Below are 18,654 nucleotides of genomic sequence, written 5' to 3' on the forward strand. Positions count from 1 at the left end.
TGTTAGAACAATTGTTACACTTGATTATTTGCAATACCCTCAATCTCGCATAAAGAAAATAATGAAATAATATAGTTATGAATTTTAATTGCACTAACCATATATTATTAACATATTGAAGTATTTATACATAGCACACCCACAAGGTTTAAGATACTCACACACTTTGCATCCCAATATTTTTGCTTTAGACTTTTTATTCATTACTACAAAATTCTCCATTTATTTTTTTTGAAAGATATTATTAGATGCTTTATTAGTTCATTATAACATATTTCTAGCCAAAAATTGTTTCTAGAAAGATGAAATACTGCCCAAAGCTACAAAACAGTTGGCCACAAAATGTCTATAACTTTGACTTCAAATCTTGCAAATCAAACAAGTCCATAGTTCCATGTGAGTATTCAACTTTTTACCAACAAACAACTAACTGCTTTTTTTCAAAACCATGACAACCTTTTACAAAACTTGGTGCTCCAAACAAGCATAATACAAGGGCCATATACCAAACATTTTTAAGGTAAAAAGACTAGCTAAATATCCAAATATAAAAAATAGTATGGATTACATCAAAAAAACATTCTTTATGATATATTTGGATTAAAATTTGCAAACTACATTTGATTGTGTAAGAAAAAATGAGTTTGTAATTATTTACTTTTTACTCTAAATGCATGTTACACACTCTGAAACCAACATTCAATTAAAGTGTATTATTAGGAATCAAACTCAATATTTTAAAATTTACATAACTAATATACATTCTGTATCTACCACTTGCATTAGACTTTGATAGTGAGAGAATAATTTCTCAATAATAATTTTTTAATAAACATAAATCTAAATATTAAATTTATGGTTACATATAATTTTAGTCTTTATAAAATTTTAATTTTTCAAATTTATAATTTTAGTTTCTATAAAATAAAAATATAATTATTAGTCTCTACAAAATTATTCAGTAAATACTTTCAGTCCATGATGAAAAGAAACATGTTTAATTGTCTTTCAACTTTAAATCTTTTAAATGCTTTTCTAGAAACATATTTAAAATATTAAATGAAGTTTTTTTACCACTGTTTTTTAATTTGCGATGAATTAAAATTAAATATGAATTTTTTAAAATTTAAAAAGTTTAAGATAAAAGTAAGAAAATATGAACATAGAAATTAAATTTCTAATTCATTTTTTGTGGAGGATATTTTTATAATGTTGTTAACTTACTGCAACAATTCGTTCAAAAATATATCTTGATTTAAAAATAGAGACTAAAACGGATACATGATATTTTATAATTTTATAAGAACTAAAAATTATATTTTTATTTTATAAAAACTAAAATTAAAAAATTAAAATTTCATATAGACTAAAAATATATTTTTTCCGATAAAATATTTTAATTATTAAAAAAATTAATAATTAAAATTTTAAATATAGTCACTTTAGGACACTTGATATTGCAGTTAAATGTGACCGAGCCTAAAATAACGATCATATTGTAGTCATAGTGATATCAATTTTTTCATTTTTTGTGGTGACTGAAATAATTGTCAGAGACATTTTCTAATTTTTTTTTTACGTTTTCTAAATCTTGTTAGCAACACATCACATTACACACATAAATAAATAAGTATATATATTTAATTTGTTATTTTATATTAGGAAGAATTGATTAAAAAAATATTTTAAAATGACTTTGTTTTTGCAATTGGTTATTTTATATTAGGAAAATTTTTAAACATGATTAATTTTTCTTAACATGAATGAACACTAACACATGAACTCAACTCAATCCTTTGCACACAGAAAAAATGAAACGAGCATAAGCATATTCTTCTCTATGTGCTTAGTAGTGGGACCCTCATTAAAATTAAAAAAACTAATCTCAACCGTCCTTTCATTCTTCTTTTTCCCACGACCAACGGTTCAGATTCAACACCTCTCATTTACCGCCACGTGGCAACCATTATATATATTCTAGTTCCATTTTCGTTTCATTTTCACCTCATTCATTGTAAACTGTAATTTTCTCGAGAAAAAAGTGGAAGAAAATCACCGAGAAAATTTTCAAAAAAACTAAGAAAACAACAAGAGAGTTTGATTCTTACGGTTAACAATGGCAACGATCAAGTTCGTGAAAGCTCGTCAGATCTTCGATAGCCGTGGAAATCCAACCGTTGAAGTGAGTCTCACTTGAATCTCTCTCTCTCTCTCTCATTTTGTTTCCTTTTTTTTTTCGTTTTATTTTTGGAAGCTGAGAAAATGAGCGGGAAAATGAAGGAGAAAATAAAACATTGTTTTATTTTACCATTACGATTATTATAGGTTTATTCATACTAAAATGTAAGAAAAATAGTATCTCATAAATTTGATTAAAAATAAAAATTAAGATCATATATATCAACTTTTTAGATTTATTTTCCATTTCAGATTTGTATTAATTAATAATATTAATTAATAATAATAATTATTGTTTTATTAACGGTTTGAGAAGTTTTTGAGTTGTCTTGTTTTAGGAACTTGTTTATGTGAAGCTATGGTTTCTGAACGTTTTTTTGTTGTTATTGTTAGGTTGATGTTACTCTTAGCGATGGAACATTTGCAAGAGCTGCTGTGCCTAGCGGTGCTTCAACAGGTACGATGTTCAATGTTTTCTGTTTGTGTGTATGAAATTCTAACTTGGACATCAAATATGACACTAACACTTAGACAACGATAGTAATATTTTAAAATATAAAAGTGATTAAATAGAACTACAATACACATTGACACATGTTAGGCATTGGATTTGCCTTCAATTTGAAGTGTTGGTGGTACATAGATGAGGAATATTTGGATTTGCTGCATTTTTGTAGTACATTGTTGTTTGTGTTGTGAGAAAATAGCAAGGAATGTTGATTTTGAAGTGATGTTTTGTGGTTTCTAACTAACATGCATGATGCATGATGTGACTTTTGTGTATTGTTGATGTTTATTGGTTGTAAAGTTTCATCCTATGAAGCAATGACACAACCAACGTCGGACAACTGACACTTAAACACCAATAATAATTTAAGAGAATAGAAGTAATTGAATGTAACTACAACACACGGACATATCTTCAGTCTGAAGTATTGTACTATATAGTTTTAGACTTTTATTGTGTGTTGGTGGTTTGGAAAGTCGCGTCTTATGAGTTATAACACATGCTAGTATTATTTTATGTAAAAGGTGTATATGAAGCTCTGGAATTGAGGGATGGAGGCTCAGACTACCTTGGAAAAGGTGTTCTCAAGGTACTTGATAGTTGATTTTTTTTAACATCGATGTATTTAGAAGTGGTTTTCTATTATTGGGACGAACGGTGAATTTCCTTTTAAAATGTTGGTATTTGTTGAATAGGCTCTTTTATTTCGACCACTATACAAACCCTTTTTGAAATATTTTTCATTACTAGTAACTTTAGTTAAGTGTTGTCAAATAGCCGCTATAGCAAAGCGAAATTTGAACAAATCGCTATTGCTTCTCGATACGCTATTTAGTACCAAGTGTTGTCAAATAGCCGCAATTGTGGCGCTATAACACTATAGCGTAGTGAAATTTGAACAAACCACTATTTGCCGCAATCACCAGTTGACAATGCTATTTAGTTTGTTTTGGGAGGGGTGTTGGTTTTCCTCTTATTTATTTTATAATGAATTGGATCGGAGCTGATAATAATACGATAAATTTATTTTGGTGTAGGCTGTGGGGAATGTGAATACCATTATAGCACCTGCTCTGATTGGCAAGGTATTGTGCAGCTATATTATTAGGTTATGTGGCGTATTGTTTTTAAATCATGTTTTCAGTTTGTGACTGATTATGTTTTATCATTTGATATCTGCGATTACAGGACCCAACCAAGCAGACTGAAATTGACAATTTTATGGTACAGCAGCTTGATGGAACCGTTAATGAGTGGGGATGGTGCAAGCAAAAGGTATAACTATATGATTTCTTTCTCTTATTTTCTGTGGCTACTTTTTTGGAGACTGTAATAGCCATTCATTTTATGCTTATTGGGTTTCCACAATCTTGAAATTTTCAGCTTGGAGCCAATGCTATTTTGGCCGTGTCACTTGCGGTTTGTAAAGCTGGTGCTTTAGCTAAGAAAATTCCTCTGTACAAGGTATGTAAGGTTTCTGTAACAATAGTTTCAATTTGGTTAACTTATGTTCTCACTTCTCATGATCTCATGGATTGATTTGGAATATTTTCGAAAATATTTCAGCATATTGCCAATCTAGCTGGGAACAAGACTTTGGTATTGCCTGTACCTTCGTTCAATGTTATCAATGGAGGCTCACATGCAGGAAATAAGCTTGCAATGCAGGTAAAATCTATCTAATATTATATGTGAATTGAAAAATCGGGTCTTTTTTTATCAAAGTATTCATCTTCCTGTCTCTTATGGGTGTAGGAGTTTATGGTTCTCCCTGTTGGGGCATCTTCTTTCAAAGAAGCAATGAAAATGGGTGTAGAAGTATACCATCATCTGAAGGTTAATGTCTTTTTTGCTCAACTTGCTTGAGAAAATAAATAAATTTGGATGACAGGAAAGGAATCTTTTTATTTATTAGTGTCATGAATTAAGATATTTTGTTTCCTTACAGGCTGTGATTAAAAAGAAGTATGGACAAGATGCTACTAATGTTGGTGATGAAGGTGGCTTTGCTCCTAATATCCAGGTTTTTACGCACATCTTTTCGTTTTTGTGATCTAAGTGTTACTTAAATATAGTCCATGGTTTGATTTCTTGCAATTAGTGAACTCATTTATTGTTTTTGCATACCAGGATCTTTTGTAGTTTGATAATCCAAATGTGCCTAAAAATATATTTATTTCCGCTGTTACTCTACATTCTATAACAAAAATTAATTACCTTTACTCTACTTTCTGCTTCTTTGCATTTTCATGTTGCCAAAATGCAGTTTTTAATTTTTACATATTATCTAATTAATTTATAGGAAAACAAAGAAGGACTTGAGCTTCTGAAGACTGCCATTGCAAAAGCTGGTTATACTGGAAAGGTTGAGCAAGTTAATACATATATATATGACTGATTAGTTTGTATCTTAATACATATATGACTGATTAGTTTGTATCTGTGCAGGTTGTAATTGGTATGGATGTTGCTGCTTCAGAATTTTATGATAACAAGGACAAGACATATGACTTAAATTTTAAGGAAGAGGTGGACAGCTTATAAATTTTTTCCAAAAGTTTCTTCATTTTTATTCCTTTGTTGAGATATATTTCTTTGTCAAATGCTTTAACTAGATAACTGACTACTTATTGCAGAATAACGATGGATCAGAGAAAATCTCAGGAGATAGCTTAAAGAATGTGTACAAGTCATTTGTGTCAGATTACCCAATTGTGTCGATTGAGGATCCATTGGATCAGGATGACTGGGAACACTATGCAAAATTAACAGCTGAAATTGGTCAGGAAGTACAGATCGTTGGTGATGATCTCCTTGTTACCAACCCAAAGGTATGCTCTATTAACTTCAAATTTGGTAGTTATGTTCCACAAATATGTATGCATTTGTGATTTAATTTTAACATTATTGGTGCCTTAGCGTGTGGAGAAAGCTATTAAGGAGAAGTCTTGCAATGCCCTTTTATTGAAGGTAAATTAGCTTTTGCCTTATTTTTATTTTTGTTAGAGGATCAAGAGTTATTTCTTAATTAACTATCCTTTTAATTCTCTATCAAATCTGATGAGAATATTTATATACTATCTTTGATAGGTGAATCAAATTGGTAGTGTAACTGAAAGTATTGAAGCTGTGAGAATGTCTAAGAAAGCTGGCTGGGGTGTCATGGCTAGTCACCGAAGGTACTGAACATCCATTGTTTTCTCAATCAGTTCCCTTTTTGTTTTGTGTTTCGTACGTTCAAACTAATGTGTTATGTTTTATTTATTGTAGTGGTGAAACTGAGGATACCTTCATTGCTGATCTCTCAGTTGGGTTAGCAACAGTAAGTTATCATTTGCTTTTTTTCCAATCATGTCATGATCTTTATCTTCGTCTCAGTTGTGCATTTGCCGAACAATTCGTGTCAAGATTTTGAATTGGAATGTTTTTACCTTCTCTATTGCGCTTTTGTGATTTGGTCATGTTCTGTCATTATTTTAACAGGGTCAGATCAAGACCGGAGCTCCCTGCAGATCCGAAAGGCTTGCTAAGTACAACCAGGTAAAACCGCAAAACTCTTTGTTAGCTAGTTATGACCTTTTGAAAACTGTATTTTGTAATGGCATGCCCATTTGATTTAAAATCTCTTATGCTTCTGTTTTATTATATTATTTGTTCAATGTTCAACTTCCACAATATTGCATGCTTTTGGGCCAATAATAAAAGAATAATGTAAAATAAATTTGAGATGTAGATAGCATATCTATCTATAAGTTGGACCATTGTTGTGTCAACACTCATACCTCTTCGATCTATGTTGCAGCTTCTTAGGATTGAGGAGGAACTTGGTGCTGCAGCAGTCTATGCTGGTTCCAAATTCAGAGCTCCGGTAGAGCCCTATTGATATATAACGCAATTTCGCTTAGCAACGTTGAATTAAGTTTCTGTTGATGTTGACCGCACCGGCATGTAATTCTGTGCTTTTTAAGTTTTGTCTCTATAATATATAGTTATGTGAATTGTGTAATTTTGGAACTGAGGCAATAGGGCAGTGAACTTTGATGTGTCTATGGGTTGGAACTTTGATTTTTAATTACAGAAGACTTTGTTATATTCTAAACGACAAAACTTAAATGTAAGAATGATTTTCTTGATTAATACTAGTGAATCTTAGTTGTTCAGAAAGTGTACATCAGAAGATATCTACTCATTCAATTCAACTAAGCTTATGAACCATATTTTGATAATCATGTTTTAAACTTGAGCAATAAATCAATATAAGATACCTATGCCTTTTTTTTAATGGAGGCAATGAGGTTTGAACTTAGGATTTCATGCATACTTCCAAATTCCTTACCATTAGACCAATTCTATGGTTTGTAAAATCACTTATTTTGAAAAAATAATTTTCATATAAAATAATTTTTAAGGAAATATTACTTAAATAATTTTCTAATTCTAGTTATTTTGTGAAGCTGTAAGAAAGAGATAAATTTTTTACAAGTGATTATGTTTTAGAAAGTAATCATACTTAAGTTGTAAACCACTTGAACTTGTGGGTTTAGTTAGAAAATTAAAACATGTTAGTATTATGTCAATCATTGAAAGATTATTATTTTTCTTTTTTGGATAGACAAATATTATGTTAATATGTTTTCTTTTATCAAAATTTAAATTCCAATCTTCTCACTCTTTATTTCTTCGACCCATTAATTCAATCTAATTAAATTAGTGAACTCTTTTTCATTAAAAACTCTTACGAGAAATTAAGATATTTATAGGATAAGAAAAAAAGGGTTTTCTTTAATTCACACCCATCATTGATGTATATTGCATATTTAGCTATTTTCATTTTTTATTATAATAGTTATTCTCACATCATTAGTGTGGTTGAAGGATAAAGAATCAAATGGGATCTTTTGAGCCTTGCAATTCTCAATAACCGAGTCCACATAACCATTGAAGTACTTTCCACCTTAAAGCCTAATTTTACAATCTATTTCGATAATGCATCCTAATTAACCCATTATAAATTAATGGGACGAAAAATGAAGATATATTTAAGTTCTTCTTTAAATTTGTAGCATCATATTAATCTAGTTATGCATAATATCAATATTATAAAATCATTATTAGAATTACAAAATATTAATTAAATTCATCTCCTACAACTCAAGAGTATTTGAATGTGATAAAATGTTTAGATGAAATAGTTTAAGTCTCTTTCAACTTAACTAGTACTTTTGAAATTGAATTCAACTCCCAGAATGGAACAACATTAAATCTTTTACCATCCATTGTGATTCTATAAGTTCAAAAATTAATCTTTGTAGCTGTGCATCGAAGATACTCAATTAAAAAAAAAAAAATCAACTCTACATCATCAACTAATAATATCATTTTAGTTTATACAAAAACCTAATTAATGTTTTACAATTAAAAAAAAGCTTAATTGATATACACTAAATTATTTTTACTAACTTTTACCGTAACAATTTCTAAAATACATTTATGAATTATTGTAATATGCTCAAAATATAAAACTAGTGCTACCAATTAAAGTCATTTGAAAAACCATTTTATAATATTAATACAATCATTTAGGTATTTAACAAAAAATACATTTAACCTAAATATATTTTTGATACGCAAACTTTATTTATTTATTTCTTAAAAATTAAAATAAAATTCAAAGAATAATTTTGACTAAACAAAAAGTTTTCCAGTTTTATGCATAAGAACTGAGTGAAAGTGAAAAATTCATTTGCTTCTTCCTTCAAAAAACCCAATCCAAAAAAAAAAAAAATCAATTTTAATTTTTTCACATTATTATCACTTGTTTAAATTCATCAATTCCATTTTTTTTATTGGTATAGAAAAAATGGAAAGCGCATCAGAGCTTGTTGAATTTCCATTGTTATCAACACCAATTGATTCTCACTACAGAGCTTCCACTATTCCTTACAGATTCCCTTCTGATAATCCTCGAAAACCAACTCCAACAGAAATTTCATGGATTGATCTTTTCCTTAATTCCATACCCTCTTTCAAGTATGTTTTTCTCTTTCTTTTTACTTTTTTTTTTCAGTTATAAAAAACGTATTTGTTTTTGGGTTTATGATTCGTTGTTTTTTATTGATTATAGTATACCCTTTTGTTTGTTTTAATTTGTATTGGTTTATTTTGTTGTTGATTGTTGTAAAAATTGGTGCTTTTTGTATTTTGTTTTTATTTTGTATTTTATTTTTGTAGTTGTGTGTGTGTCTTATTTTTCAGTTGTAAAAAAATTGATATATTTTTTTTGGTTTATGATTCGCTGATTTTTATCTATCATAGTGTACCCTTTTGTTTGTTTTGGCTTACTTTGTTGTTAATTGTAGTAAAAATTTGGTGCTTTTTGTATTTTGTTTTTATTTTTGTAGTTGTGTGTTTCCTATATGAAGCACACAGACCGACACTAATACTGAACACCATGCTGATACATTAATATCGATAATAATTTAAGAAAATAAATTAATTGAATGTAATCTAGGTGAGAGTGTCGTGGTAATGTCGAACGCTGGGGCACGTCTTTGATCAGCTTTGTTGGTGCTACAGAGGTTATATTGTATCTGGTTTTTGTCGTAAAAATTGGTGCTTTTTGTATTGTGTTTTTATTTTATTTTTGCAGTTGTGTGTTGTATTATATCTGGTTTTTCTGCTTGATGGGTTGTTGTATTGTCATTTCCTTGTGGGTTTTTAACTAAACAACACAAGACACTTCAAATTAAAGGCTTGTTAGGTGTCTGACATGTGTCGATGGACATTGTCATTTCCTTGTGGGCACATGTTGTTATTAGTGTCTATGTGTGATTACTGTATTTGGTGTTCGTGCATGTGTTGGTTGGTTCTTCATAGCTTTTTGCTTAACATACTTATTTTATGATATGCTGAATTGTTAATTAGTACTGCTATATTAGAAGTACCACTTGTATTGTGTAGTTTTCATTCGTTTCCTTATGCATTTTAAAATAAATGTCAAGCTTTATTACTCATTTACTTGGTCAACATGAAGATTAAATAAGTGTAGCAAAGATGCGAATGTTGTGTTGGATGTGTGGAAAAAACTAAATGAGATAGGATTAGGAATGACAACATTAAAAAGAGTTGGGTAGACCTATAGTAGAAAAGATGGTAGAAACTCGGCTTAGGTGGTTTGGGCATATGGAGAGGAGACTTGTAGATTCTGTTGTAAGGTGAGTACATCAAATGGATGATAGTCAAATTGCTAGAGGCAGGGGAAGATTTAAAAGAACTATAAGAGAAACTATTAGGAAAAACCTAGGGATTAATGAGCTGGAGACAGGGAAAGTGCTATATAATAGAACGTTATGGCGTCATCTAACCCATGTAGTCGACCCCTACTAGTAGGATAAGGCTTGGTTGTTGCTGTCTTCTTTAAATCAATGTCTTTGTTTGTAATGGTATTATGCTGGTGAGGGATGAAAAACAGATGACATCACCATTACCAATTTTTAGCTACTTATCTATCAAAATAGCACCTTGATATATTTGTAAGATTTATAATCTGTGGAAGTAACTGCCATAGTTGTACAATAAGGCTTCATATTATATTATCATCATGATTTTACTTATATCAGTCTTTTGAAAACTTTCTTCCAAATTCTTTTAGAACTGGATTGATATGAGAATGGATTCCTTAAGCATCTAAAAGGATACATATTTGGGTCATGGCTTTCAACACATTCACTTGAGGTGAGCTTGCTTGGACTAATGGAATAAGGGCTTCAATGAGCCTCTTCGAGCAGACTCTTGTGACGAGAACTATGATGAGATCCTAATATGTATCCTTCCAGTTGCTTTAGGAATCCATTCTCATATCCTGGATTGAGGTGATGTTTTGTTGGGAAAAAAAAGCTTGGGGTGAGTTGATTATTCTTGTTGAATTTAAAGGATGCTACTTACTATGAAAATGTTCTTCTAAAGAATGATTTAAGAGTTTTTGTAATATGAATATAGAAAAGCTGGTTTATGTGGTAAATTGTTACACTATAAGGCATAATAATCATCAATATTGACTATGGACCAATTTCTCCATGCAAAAAGTATAGCTTATAAGAAATATATGTTACAATTGTTTCAATAATTTATCTATGATTCTATGTACTTTTGTAGATTCTTTTTATAGCATGACTTAACAAAAAAGCTCCCACCAATTACAGCTCCTTTCAATAATTGGTGGTTATTGTTGTTTTCATGTTTAACTTTCACTTTGCAGGAAGCGTGCTGAGAGCGATACTTCTGTTTCTGATGCTGCAAATAAAGCTGAAAAATTTGCTCAAAGGTAATCTGATTCTACTTATCTTTTTTTTCTTCTATAGTTTAGTTTGTAGTATCAGATTTCTTAATTGCACCTTTGGTTTTTGCATTCCCTGGAAAAGGTATGCTGATATACTTGAAGATTTCAAGAAAGATCCCGAAAGTCACGGTGGACCGCCCGATTGTATTGTATGTTGTATACTATTGCTGACATTATACCGTAACTTGTCCTCTCCTCTCCAAAAAAATGAACCAGAACAACTTTTTGTGTAGTTTGATGATGTGTCTAATTACGTTGTTTTTCTTTTTTCGGTGGGGGGATTCGCTAGCTTCTCTGCAGACTTCGTGAGCTAATACTTAGAGAATTGGGATTCATAGATATCTTCAAAAAAGTCAAGGTAAATTTATCTTTGTTTTCGGATCTTATTTGTTACTGTTATGCAGTCATAGATAATAAAATGTTAAAGAAAAGTGTGTCTATCTGATTGTAGTCGTGGAAGTGTGGTATACTATGTAGCTCCGACACTTCAGATTTAAGACGTGTTTGTATTTAACATCGACACATGTAGTTACTTTAACTTCAACTTTTTCAAATTATTATCGATGTTGCCGTGTCGGTGTCAGTGTTGTGTATAACGTCCATGTTTGTGTCACTGCTTCATAAATGTAACATCTTGCATATGAATATAGAGGAAAATATAAATGCAATTGTTTTCAGATTTAGTTGACTGAGAATGTCTACATTTACTAGCCAAAGTAGCTCGAAATTTCAACATATGTTGTTATCAATTTTGATAAAGGAGGTCTGTGTGGTATAAATGACATTATTAGTGGACCATATAGCTATGTAGCACTGACACTTCAGATTAAAGGCATGTCTGGTATCTGAAACATGTGGTTGCATTCAATTAGTAATATTTTTCAAAACATTACCCGTTAGGTACTGGGTTTGGGCTTTAGAACAATAAATGGACCAATTGGAGAATTGGTTATAATATGCTTATGTGGCAAATCCTTTAGAGGAAATGTAGGTATATTAAGGAGACGGTTAGCAAGAGGGGAATTTATTCAGAATCATATTCAGTTAGAAACCTTTGGGTTTGGGCATAGAGAGAATCATCTCTTCTTTGAGGAGCATTTGCCTTGGGATTATAGGGGTTAAATCTTCTGTAATATTTCTCTTTTTCCATTAATAATACAGTTTACACGTTCTTTTTGATTTGGGTTCCTATCATTACCGGTGTCGAAGTGTTAGTGTTGTGTATGTCTGTGTAGTGCTTCATAACCATGTAGCCTTTTTTTTTCATTGAGATACTGTTGATCACTTTTCTGATTGAATGCTATAGGATGAAGAAAATGAAAAAGCCATCTCCCTATTTGAGAATGTTGTTCGAGTTAATGACGCCATTGAAGATGAAGGCAAGCGAATTGAGAATCTAGTTAGGGGCATTTTTGCAGGAAACATATTTGATCTTGGTTCTGCACAGGTAGAATGATTTTCTATGCATTCTTTTGATAATTTCTTGATAACTAAAATGTCCATGAAGTGTCAGTTCAATGGCAAGAGTTTGACTTTGTAACTTCAAAGGACATTGTTCAAATCTTATCCGGGACATTTTTAAAATGGTCATTAGTGTCACCGTCATTAATAATAATTTCCCCCTTTCCGAATTTTAAAAAACTTCTCGATAACTAAAATTAAGATTACTGTTTTGCTAGTTTATACAATTACAATCATATGCAGGAGTTTAGAGAATCATATTTATGTGTAGTATATGTATTAACATATTCTTTTTGCAATTCCTTGAAGCTTGCAGAGGTTTTCTCTAAGGATGGAATGTCCTTTTTGGCTAGTTGTCAAAATCTCGTTCCTCGACCTTGGGTTATCGACGATCTCGACACTTTCAAAGTGAAATGGAGCAAGAAGTCATGGAAAAAGGCAAGTGTTTTGTGCATAAATCGACACAATTTTGAAATGAATTGTTGAATTTTTTGTCTTCTGGCTTATTTTCTGCAGTGGTGCTGTTGTAATCTGTTCTCTTCATCATTGCAGGTTATCATATTTGTAGATAACTCTGGTGCTGATATCATTTTGGGTATTTTACCATTTGCAAGGGAGCTTCTTCGGCATGGGAGTCAGGTTTGTCGATATTTTAAATATTTATTTTAACAAAAGAAAAATTCATTAAAACAAAGACAAGCAATCACAAAGAGATGCGAGGATAAAAACAATAGAATAAAACACAAAACAACAATGAAAGAAGAGAAAATCAATGGAGCAAATATTTCCAATTGTTAATTATATATGTTAGGGAACCCTTTACACAAATCCACGTGCTTTGCACCAAATAAGGTTATGTTTCGATAAACAACTTAGTTAAGTGTTTATAGCCTAGGCGTTTAACATATAAGTACTTATGTATAAGCTATTGCTATAACAAAAGATAAAAAAAAACTCATTTTTCTATATAACTTATAAATTGTTTTTATAAGCTATCCTCGAGACCTTATGGAAATAGGCTACTAACAACTTATGGAATCTCATAGGCTGTTTCTATAAGCTCTTCCAAACAGTCTCACAAGTACTTATGCCACACTCCAGTAGATCAACTCTAATGAGCCGATCAAACAAGCCCTAAAAGCTCAATGCCTAGTTTTATACCAAATCAAGTGTTGTACCATAGAGAAGTACAAAAGTTAATCTCCAACCTAATGCACCTAAGTGTAGCACAGTTTGCACATTACCTGGAAAGTCTTGCCTCTTTATTTCTACCAAAGCCACGAAATCGATTTTTTCTGTCATTTTAATTCTAATCCAATCCTTTGATGGATATCAACTGAGATTATTTTGACTTTCTTGTTATATATATGTATTTATTTGGTTTAATGGATTTCCTAATGGTTTCGGCATATTTTATGTGATTTTGTTTGAATGCAGGTTGTATTGGCTGCAAATGACTTACCTTCCATCAATGATGTTACATATTCTGAGCTAGTTGAAATCATATCAAAGGTAATGAAAAATGGTTTCGCAAACTTTTGGTATTATGATATTCTTTGCTAACTCTAGCGGGTTGATTTTCAGTTAAAGGATGAAGAAGGAAACCTTGTCGGCGTCAGTTCATCAAATCTTTTAATTGCTAACTCTGGCAATGATTTACCTGTAAGAAAGTCAACAATGCTTTTTTATTAATTATGGTATTGCAGTTGATGAAATCCAAATCGATGTGATATGTATGACAAATAAGTCTTACTTGCTTTATTCAATGGATTGCAGGTTATTGATCTTACAAGAGTGTCACAAGAGCTTGCTTACCTTGCTAGTGATGCAGATCTTGTCGTCTTAGAAGGGATGGTGAGTTTTTCGTTCGGTGTCATTGGAAATATTTACTGCATTTATGTTCGGTTTTGATGCTTGGAGTGAAGTAAGCAATAGGATAAGAAAGGAAATATAGTTGTTGGAATTGAAGTGAGATTGGTTAGTCTTAGATTGGCTACGATTGAGCTAAATGAAGGATATATATGAAATGTGATTTATATATCCAATGCTTTCAAATTTTGGGTGGAGAATGTGTTTTGGTCCTTAACTAGTTGTTGCACCTCATGCTTTTTGGACTTACCAACTAGTGGTATCAGAGCCACGGTCTGATAGGATGGAGGAGCAGGAGTAGACCTAGACAATTCTTTAAAATGTCGGAGATTTAAACTTGGGAGATGAGATTGTTGGAATTCAAGCGTGAGTACTTAGTTTCAGATTTGCTAGGATTAGACAAAATGAAAGATATATAATAGAGGTGACGTGACTCACATACTTAATGCCTTAAATTTTTGGGTGGAAATGTGTGTCCTGATCTTTTGATGGTGTGGTTCTTAACTGTCATTGCTCATAGTTTTAGTGAGATGGTTTAGGGCTATGTCAATATTTTACGGTCCAAATCGATTGTCAACTTACTATTCAATGTAAAAGATTAGTGGTTATTTGGGATAAAAAATTGAGCAACTCACTTTAGAGAATAAAGTGAGTTATATCAACCATTGATAATCCAATCAATAGTTGATATTATGTAAACATGTATGACCAATCATGAGTGGTTATAATATCAGCTATTAATTTCCTCACTTTAGAGGAGTCAAATTTTTTGTATAATTTTTATATATTTTTTTTTTATTTTTCAAATTCAAATACTAATGATCTATTTCTTCTACCAGGGCCGTGGAATAGAAACAAATCTCTATGCTCAATTTAAATGTGATTCCCTTAAGATTGGAATGGTAATGCATTTCACCATTATTTCACTACATTCATATAACAAAGAAAACTTGATCCTATTTTTTTTTTTTTTTTTAATTTCTTTCTTGATACTATATTTTTCAGGTCAAACATCCCGAGGTTGCGCAATTTCTCGGCGGACGTCTATACGATTGCGTATTCAAATACAATGAAGTTTCGAGTTGACAAGTCTCATTCTTTTCTCTACTAATATGCTGCATATATGCAGTTCTCTAGTCTTAATCTTTCAACTTAATACTTCAATATTGTGCCTGAAGCTAAATGCTTTCTAGAATGTTATTGTAGCATTAAAAAAGGCTTTTACTTGTAATAACAAGTTATTTATTTTGTGTACGTGACTTCTAATGTGTAGCACTGATACTACAAATTGAAGACGTGTTCGGTATTCAACATGATACTAACTCATGATGTTACATTTAATCATTTTTCATTTTCTTAAATTGTTATTGTGTCGTGTCCAATGTCAATGTTTTGTATGTTATTATTTTTATTGTAGTAACCTTCTTTGAGATCTTTTTTGGGTCTAGATATGAGCCACCCCTCTTACTAAATATTTAGTATGTGAATTAAAAAAATCAACTTTATACAAAATAATTTTTTATTGCATATAAAAATTTCTCACGCTTTTATCTATTAGATATTCAAAAGACAACTTAATAGTCAAATATGAATTTATTTATTAATTAATTGACTCTTAAGAGCCACCTATAACTATGAAGTTATCTATTAACTAATTGACTTATGAATAGTCTATTAATTAATCAGTCAAATATGAATTCATCTATTAACTAATTGACTCTGAAGGATAATTATCAATATTTTTTTTGAAGTATCGATTTTTTCTTCACTTAAATTTAATGGTTTTGTGGGAAAAGACAAATAAATGAAATAACGATAGTAGTCCATACGTTTGCATAAGTATTTAGTGATGATTTTTATGTCTACCACTTATGTATTAAGTGGTAAATTAAAAAGAAACATAGTGTTAAAATAATTTTCACTTTAAGCTTGATTGTAAAAAAAAACACAGATAGATGTCAACAATAGAGTATACAAAAATATACACCATGAGCATAATAGAATATATATAATTTGTGTTAGACATTATGTTTTATAGATATATTTTTTTGATGAACAAATATGAAATGTGTAATTAGTAAGATTATATTTAATATCTGTTTATAGATATATAATAGATAGAAAGTATGTTAAAGGATATATATAGTAGATAATAGAAAATAATAAAATATGAAAAAAATAATAGAGATTAAAGAAATGGAAAGAATAAAAAATAATACAAAACAGAATAGAAAGTAAAAAGTTTATTTTTGGTGGCAAAAATATATTTTTAACTATTGGAAAAAGAAAGAAAAAGTTGAAAAGTGAGAGATAAATTGTATTAGAAATTGTAAAATTAACATTATCTTATTCAATGTGTATGCCTCTCTAAATTGAAGTGTCCATTATCATACTATTATGAATTAGGAAAGCTTGAGATCCATTGCTATACATGAACATGTGACTAAAACTTTTTGTATTTATAATATAGTTTCCTTTTGACCCCTATATTTACACATATGTTAGTGCTACATATATGATTCAATAAATATAAGGAAACGTATTCCACAAGGGAAGGATTTCGTATAAATGAATATATGATTACTCAAAGATTGAATGAATCTTTAAACGGGTCAATTTTCTTTTCTAAAGTGTTGAATAATGAAAGTAGGATTTGAGCCTTCTTCACCTTATTATTATTGCTTTCGTTAGGGTATAACCCAATTGTTTAATTTGTCTATCAAAACTTGTCAACCAATAAAATCAACCTACAATAAGTTTTTCGTCCCTGTAAAATTTTAAAATTTGGTTTTAATTTTTGTAAATTTTATTTACATATTTTATAGTCCATACAAAATTATTGTATATACAAGTAGTTTTAGTCTATGTTGGAGTATCAACATGTATTTTTGAATGATTATTTTGCATATATGTTTGCAAAACTATAAAAAATTATTTCACAAACAGTAAGTTAAAAAGTTGATTTTTACATTTATATTTTAAGAACTTTTATCTTAAACGTATGACTTTTAAAAAATCCATATTTAATTTATCTCAAGTTAAAAAATTTAATATTTTTACGGATGAACTTTTAATAATGTTCTAAACAAGCTAAATTTAATATTTTTTATGGATGAAATTTTAATAATGTTCTAAACATACTTGCAAAAAATCATTCAAAAATTTAAAAGTTTAAATATGTTACATTTCAACAAAGACTAAAACAACTTGTAGAATAATTTTGTAGAGATTAAAACATGTGATTTTTTTTATAGGAACTAAAAAAAATTCAAAATTTTATAGGAATTAAAAACTTGTTTAACCCTAAAACAAATTAACAAGTTTTTCATTTCTAAATTCAAAAGTATATCCAAAACTAATATCACATTTCTTATCTTAGGAGATACATAAACAATCTCAATAAAGAAATATATATGTCCATAATTGTCTGCCTCAAAATAAGCTTTTTGACAAGAGTCTTACACATTGAATAAGATAAGACTTGACAAATTGTTTATAAATAGTGAATAAGATAAGACATGACAAATTGTTTATAAATAGTGAATAATCTTCACCCTATAAGTTATTTTACGTGGGATTGTGTTAAGCTCAATTTAAATTTTAATATGGTATCAGAACCTATCTAAAATCCGTTGGATCATATGTTATCAGATCACTGCTATCGAACTACTCGAATCACACTTCAGATGTCAAATCCTGAACATAAAAAGTATTAAGAGTTTCACATTATATGAAATAAGTTGTGATAAAACGTTTATAAATGACGAGTAACTCTCACCATACAATTCGATTTTGTGGAGTTGTATCAGCCTCAACCAAAATTAAAAGATATTTCTTTTTTTATCAAAAAAAAAATTAGACTATTAAATGTGTATAAATTAGAAGACATTTTTTCATTAGTTACCAAATGAGAGAGGAAGAGACATCTCGACAGACTACCAAACAAACAACCCAATCTGTCGTGGGCCACAACCCACTCATTACAAAAGCCCAATTACAATATTCACAAATTAACTAAGTATTTTATTATAAAAGATACTTCCCAATAAATATATTTATTATTCAAACTTTTTAAAAAACTACAATTTCATATTGATATATTAACAACAAAAACCATATTTTAATTATTAATTAATGTTAATCCGCATAACATAATTAACTTAAAATTCAACATGGTTGCTTACATCTTGAGGTAAAAAAAAGTCACTAAAAACATTATGTGGTAAAATATTTTACAAAATTTATGACAAAAATATGATGATGGCCACAATACATAGAGATATGAAATGATTTTCATTTT

At 29.9% G+C, this 18,654-nt stretch overlaps 2 protein-coding genes across 2 annotated transcripts; both read left to right on the forward strand.

Annotated features, from left to right (window-relative positions):
• The first annotated feature begins 1,996 nt into the window (after positions 1-1,996).
• On the forward strand, positions 1,997-6,850 carry LOC101509171 (enolase). Its single transcript, XM_004514917.3, has 17 exons — positions 1,997-2,182; positions 2,572-2,635; positions 3,211-3,275; positions 3,724-3,771; positions 3,875-3,961; positions 4,070-4,150; positions 4,253-4,354; positions 4,442-4,522; positions 4,635-4,709; positions 4,989-5,051; positions 5,135-5,215; positions 5,323-5,517; positions 5,606-5,656; positions 5,777-5,865; positions 5,957-6,008; positions 6,170-6,226; positions 6,489-6,850. Exons 1-17 carry the CDS (start codon positions 2,117-2,119, stop codon positions 6,567-6,569), a joined length of 1,338 nt encoding a protein of 445 aa, XP_004514974.1. The 5' UTR covers positions 1,997-2,116; the 3' UTR covers positions 6,570-6,850.
• Positions 6,851-8,412: 1,562 nt separating this feature from the next.
• Positions 8,413-15,715, forward strand: LOC101508847 (damage-control phosphatase At2g17340-like). Its single transcript, XM_004514916.4, has 12 exons — positions 8,413-8,716; positions 10,944-11,009; positions 11,107-11,173; positions 11,314-11,382; positions 12,331-12,471; positions 12,795-12,923; positions 13,038-13,124; positions 13,923-13,997; positions 14,070-14,147; positions 14,262-14,339; positions 15,194-15,256; positions 15,360-15,715. Exons 1-12 carry the CDS (start codon positions 8,547-8,549, stop codon positions 15,438-15,440), a joined length of 1,104 nt encoding a protein of 367 aa, XP_004514973.1. The 5' UTR covers positions 8,413-8,546; the 3' UTR covers positions 15,441-15,715.
• The last annotated feature ends 2,939 nt before the right edge of the window (positions 15,716-18,654 follow it).

This window comes from Cicer arietinum, chromosome 8 (assembly GCF_000331145.2).
Source record: "Cicer arietinum cultivar CDC Frontier isolate Library 1 chromosome 8, Cicar.CDCFrontier_v2.0, whole genome shotgun sequence".
Lineage (NCBI taxonomy): Eukaryota > Viridiplantae > Streptophyta > Magnoliopsida > Fabales > Fabaceae > Cicer > Cicer arietinum.